Source organism: Hesperophylax consimilis, chromosome 1 (genome assembly GCF_061612785.1).
Source record: "Hesperophylax consimilis isolate HC1 chromosome 1, BYU_Hcon_1.0, whole genome shotgun sequence".
NCBI classification, from domain to species: Eukaryota; Metazoa; Arthropoda; class Insecta; order Trichoptera; family Limnephilidae; genus Hesperophylax; species Hesperophylax consimilis.
Window position 1 is genome coordinate 7,312,551 of NC_142836.1, and position 5,726 is coordinate 7,318,276.

General features: G+C 34.8%; 1 protein-coding gene across 1 annotated transcript; it reads left to right on the forward strand.

Moving 5' to 3' along the window:
• Positions 1-4,654: 4,654 nt before the first annotated feature.
• LOC149426206 (protein CFDP2-like) lies at positions 4,655-5,185 on the forward strand. The gene has a single exon (XM_089635350.1). It carries the CDS (start codon positions 4,655-4,657, stop codon positions 5,183-5,185), a length of 531 nt encoding a protein of 176 aa, XP_089491476.1.
• The last annotated feature ends 541 nt before the right edge of the window (positions 5,186-5,726 follow it).

The following is a 5,726-nucleotide window of genomic DNA, read 5'->3' on the forward strand; positions in this document are numbered from 1 at the left end:
AAGGATCATGGATTCAGATTAATTGTTAGCTCCCCTGATCCATATTGTTTTGAGTTATTTATGTTAACAACATCCGTATTTTATTCGGAACAATGAAGTCTAGGTTATCTAAGGTTATCTTTGATAGGTTTTATCAGCAAACACTTTCACAATAATTGTATAATAAATGATTCAACAGCAACATAATAAGTATAACACATTCAGAAAGTGCAAATTATTTGAGTGATGTTGGATATTTCCAATCACTCCTTGTCCAATATTTTCTTTGCCCAAACCTAAAGTAACCGAAATACCTACGTACATATTTTGGATCAGTTTTAAAAAATTAATATATTTAAGAAACTTTTAAAATAAAAATCGCGCAAGAATCCCAACAGCTCATAACCAGCTGAAACCATCCCCAAATGGGATATTTTGTAAGTTTGAACGTAGTAGTGAGGGGAAGAAGATGGGGATGAGGAAGGTGGGTAAGTACCGGGCTATTCAAATCTGGTCAACAAACATGGCAAGAGCTATTTAAAGCCACTTTTTTAATTCTGAACGATGGTCTGATACTATGGCAATATTGAGAGTACCTTCTTCTCTGGAACGTGCCGCAAATAAAAAAAAAACATATATTATTTTAAAACGTATAAAAAAGTATTTTTGCGTAAATTGAGTAAATTGTAGAATAACATAAATTAATCAAATACAATAGTACTTGCGCACGTCGTGATTTGAACCTAATTATTATAAAAAATATTATAATTTTTATAACTGTCCTAATGATGGTACGGAGGTACTGAAACCGGTAGAAAATAAAATGAATCAGTTAAGTGACCTGTTATTTACTCATTTTCTGTATTGATTTACGTTTATTAGACTCCAAAATTTGTCTCATTGCTCTATTCTGAATTATTTGAAAACTTTTAAAGCTATCTACATTACTAAAACCATAGTTTACGATGCAACTAATCCTTAATCAGTGCATCACTGGTAAACATTAATTAAGTGCCAAAAAATAATTATTTTCACTATTCAAAATAAGCAGATACAAATAACAACGGGTTTAGCTGGTGAAACGCGTCAATTTTTTTGTACCCGTAAAAATTGTAGATTGATGATGAAGTCCAGAAAAAACAGACTCCAATAGCTGTTGACTTATCTGTGAGATCCGATCTACTGGTAACATGTCGAGCTATCAAGGACAACCGGGCTTGGACGAGATAGAAAAAGTTTCCGACGTTAGAAGCTTAAGACGAGACAAGCCAGAATCTTAACGACGTAAGTGAAGCAGTCATGAACAAAAATATGCGAGGCGCGGCCTTTGTATATTGAACAGACCTGCGGTTGAATTTGCTTAATCAATTCTCTAAAATAAAGTGGGAATCTTAACGGTATAAGTAATGAAGTCGTGTAAAAAGAATTTTCGATGCGTTGCCCAGCGTAATGGGCGGACCTAAGGTCGACTTTTTCCTGGCAGGCCTAATAAATCGACCTTTCCTTGGGGTTTATTTTAATTGTTTCTAATGAATGTATTACTAAAATCTCAAAAGTATCTAGAGGGATTCCCCAAGAATTTACTAATTAAACATATAAAAAAATAAAACTGGTAATTAAGTTACTTTAATAGTAAGTTCCTGTTTTTATTAATCTTATATATTAATAACTTATATCTGCAGGGATCCCTCTAGAAACATATAAAATTTTAGTAATACGTTCATCAGATATAATTAAAATGTGAGCGTCGAGCAAACCCCCTTTATTAGAATCTTATGTCGCCTTAACAACTAACTCTCGAAGAAGGCGAAAATGCACACCTTTATTTTATTTTACTTATCATTATTTTAACTCGTGTGTGGGACGAAATATATGTAACTGAAAAATAACAACTTACTGCAGAAAACAACAAACTAAACGGAATACGTGAAAAAAATTGTCCTTAAATTTTTGGGTTAAAGATATTATGTTCCCCAAAACATGTATTTTTTACCATCTTCTTATTCTTATCATCTTCCATCTTAATTTTGATGTGAATACCGCCCAAGTGTCAGCGCCACAACATATCCCAATTGGGATATGTTGTGGCGGTAGCAGGGATGGAAATAGATGGTGAAGGGGAAAGTGGGGTAGTACTCGGCTATTTTGATAAGCACGGCTAAAGTCATTTCAAGATTTCGTTCCAACAATTTGGAACGTGCTATAAATTATTTTTAGTGAATACGTATAAACACTTATTACTCAAATGATTTTGATCCGCGACCACCGGATCCGCGGATACCACTCAACCACGGAGAACGTCTAGAAGTACGGTAATGCGTAATGCTCTTTTTTTAATACTTAGATTTTTTCGGGATAAGTTTTTCGGTTGTGCCCTGAACTGCCCTGACCTGCCCTGCCCTGACGATGGACAGTATAACAATGCCCGAATCGTTGGCTAAAGAAAAAGAAAGTACAACACGGCATCATAACTCAAAAATAAATCATTCATTAAACTTGATTAGAACTAGTACAAAAAATCCGATTAGAATTGTTCCCAAATATTTACACAATCAAACCAATTTTTAAAACGAACTTCAAAGATTTTTGGAAATTTGCAAAAAGCAAGTGTAAAAACACAACTGACATGCCAAAAGAGATCCATCTAAATGATGTAAAGATTACTAAACAAGGTCAAGTGAAGGGACATTTTGGCCTGGCCAAAAATGACCTCCTGCTAAGCCGCTTGATATATTATTTTCACGTTTGTCCGCTTTCTTTAAATATCAAAATAAACGAACAATGAATTTTATTTATTATATTTGTACATTTCAATAAATAAATAGAATCAAATAAATCGGTTCACAGAGAAGTTCAGAACTTATACTATAGTATAGAATCCTATACTAATAACCGACCTCTCAATGTTTCACAAAGGTTTTTTTCTACCATCAACCTAGAACGAGTTCCACTGCACGTTTTATTCACTTCGCTATCTAAATTAACATCTTCTTGCCACTGAAATAGTACCCGAAGAATCTTACCCGTGTTTGCTCACTTTGAACGTGTAAACCGTATTTATGATAAAAATACACTACCCTCTCGAATTTTCTCCTATTATGTAAAAAAAAAATTTTGCTAAATAGACCAGAATGATAATTGAAATCAGATATGATTTGACATTTTCACGGTTGGAAGACATTATGGTGAATAATTTAATGGTTACAAGGTTTTTAGTTTTGACACCCACAAAAACCTCGTTTGCAATGTTTTCTATGTATTTCAAATGCGCTATATATATGAATTTTTATAATTTTCCGTAAAAAACAAATACTGTTTTAGAAACTATATAAAATTATCCTTCCGGTGTACGCTTTAAAAATAAACATTAATATTTCTAAATAATAAAATTTTAATATCACACGTGAAAAATGTTGTCAAAAACGCTAACCACATTTTACTTAATTTTTTAAATCGTAGAAAAATTGAGAGAGCTCGATATTTCTAAAACACGTTAGTTTTGTTTGGGGTATTTGTAAAAAAACTGTTTCTTCACTTTTATCTTGTTAATATAATAAAAAAAATATTTTTAAAGTTAAATTTGTTATGATAGCCGGGCGAAATTTTAATTATTCTTTTTATATTTTCAGGATTTTACTAATGGCATCCGGTGTAAATATTTGAAGCAAACTGGAGAGGATTATTATTTTTTTCTAACGTCACAAAATTACGTCTTTCAGCATGGTGGATAAAAAGATAAAAAAATACTTATAAAATATGGATGTCCGGTCATATATGACCCTAAAACGCTGGAGGGGTTAATACTCGTATCGAAAGGGACCACGGGCTAATCTTAACCGTTATTGGTATCCAGTACTTTACAATTCATTAATGCTTGCAACATGGTATCACTTCTACATTCATAAACACACACTCAATTGAGCCGCGATTTGAACCTGATTATAATAATTTAAAAATAAAATTAACAATAGTACCTACCTTAAATAATTTAGCAAATTTTTTTATAACTTTAGTTTTCTTATACTATTATTAAGTGAATTAGTTTATATTGAGTGGAAATTAACTTTAATAATGGTTTTTTTTTCTTTCAGTTTATGTGTATAGCATATTGCTCCCCGAAAGGGAACTCTGAGAAATGCCTTCTGGTCTCAGGTTTGAGGAAAGGAAAATCCTGATCTATTTCCTTCTCGTGGTGGGGAGTGAGCAACGACCTCGTGTCGGCAAATATAGACAGGGACCGAGCGTTGGCCGGAATAAGCTAAACACCAACTTTCGCCCTACCAGGCGTCTGTTGTCTAGGGCACTCTCTTATCCTGGAGAAGTAAATAATCTCCAAAGGCGGAAGAACCTTCGAGGTCAACGGCATAGGATGTGGAAAAAAACGGGAAACTACCACATTAAAGGTCCAAGTGGCATCCCAAGAACCAGCAAAACATGAATACCCAATCTCAAGTAAAATTCTCCGGAGGTAAAATAGTCCCCCGTTCGGATCTCCGGGTGAGGACTGCTCGAGATCCTAGAAACACAGTCAATAGCGAAACCAAAATCAAATACAAAGAACCAAATAGTGAAATCTGCAACGTGGAATGTCCGCACATTACTGCAAAACAGCAAACTGGATAATCTGAAAGCTGAGATGCAAAACGTAAATTTGAATGCCCTAGGTATAGCAGAGATGAGATGGCCCAATTGTGGAGACTTCTGGAGTGGCGACTACAGAATCATCCACACAAGATGCATAAAAGATAAACCTGGCCAAGGAGGAGTAGGCGTTGTGCTGTGCAAGGAGTGGGGACGACGGGTTAAGGGATACGTGCAATATAGCGGAAGAATTATTCTAGTCAAAATAGAAACAAAGCCTGTAGACACTGTAATTATCCAAGTATATATGCCAACATCTAGCCATAGCGAAGAAGAAGTAGAGGAGGTATACAGTTCGCTAGATAAACTTATATCAGAGATAAAAGCAGGTGAAAATCTGATTCTCCTAGGATATTGGAATGCTGTTGTAGGAGAAGGACGTGAAGGAACTTGCGTTGGACCCTTTGGGCTGGGTGCAAGAAACGACAGAGAAAACAGATTGACAGAACTCTGCGAAAAACACAAATTAGTGATAGCAAACACTTGCTTCCAACACCACCCAAGACAGCGATACACCTGGAAATCCCCTGGAGACAGACAAAGACTGCAAATAGACTATTTATAATGGTTACACATAGATTTAAAAACCAAATAAAAGACTGTAGATGCTATTCCGGCCCAGATATAGATAGTGACCATAATATGGTAATGGCCAAAAGTCTTCTAAAACTGAAAAAAATAAAAAAGAGAAATAATTTCAAATGGGATACAAAAGAATTAAAGATAAAAGAGATCAGCGACAGTTTTAGGGAAAAGACGCAAGAGTGCAACTTAATGGAAGAGGAGAACGTGAATGAGATCTGGAAAGTGATAAAGACGAAGATTATAACTACGGCAGAGGAAACTATAGGCAAGGAAAAACCCCAAGCAAGGAAGGAATGGATAACCGATGAGATCCTAAATATGATAAAAGATAGAAGAGAGCTCAAAAATGATAAAAGAGCTGAATCACAAAAGGAATATAAAGTGCTGAGAAACAAAATAAATAGAGAGTCAAGAATAGCCAAAGAAACATTCTACCAGAATAAATGCGATGAGATAAACGACGACCTCAAGAGAGGAAATGTAGAAAGAGCTCACGCTGCGGTGAAAGACTTCTTTGGGAT

Coding starts and splice junctions, on each gene's coding strand:
- LOC149426206 (XM_089635350.1), top strand. CDS start 4,655: ATGAGATGGCCCAATTGTGGAGACTTCTGGAGTGGCGACTACAGAATC.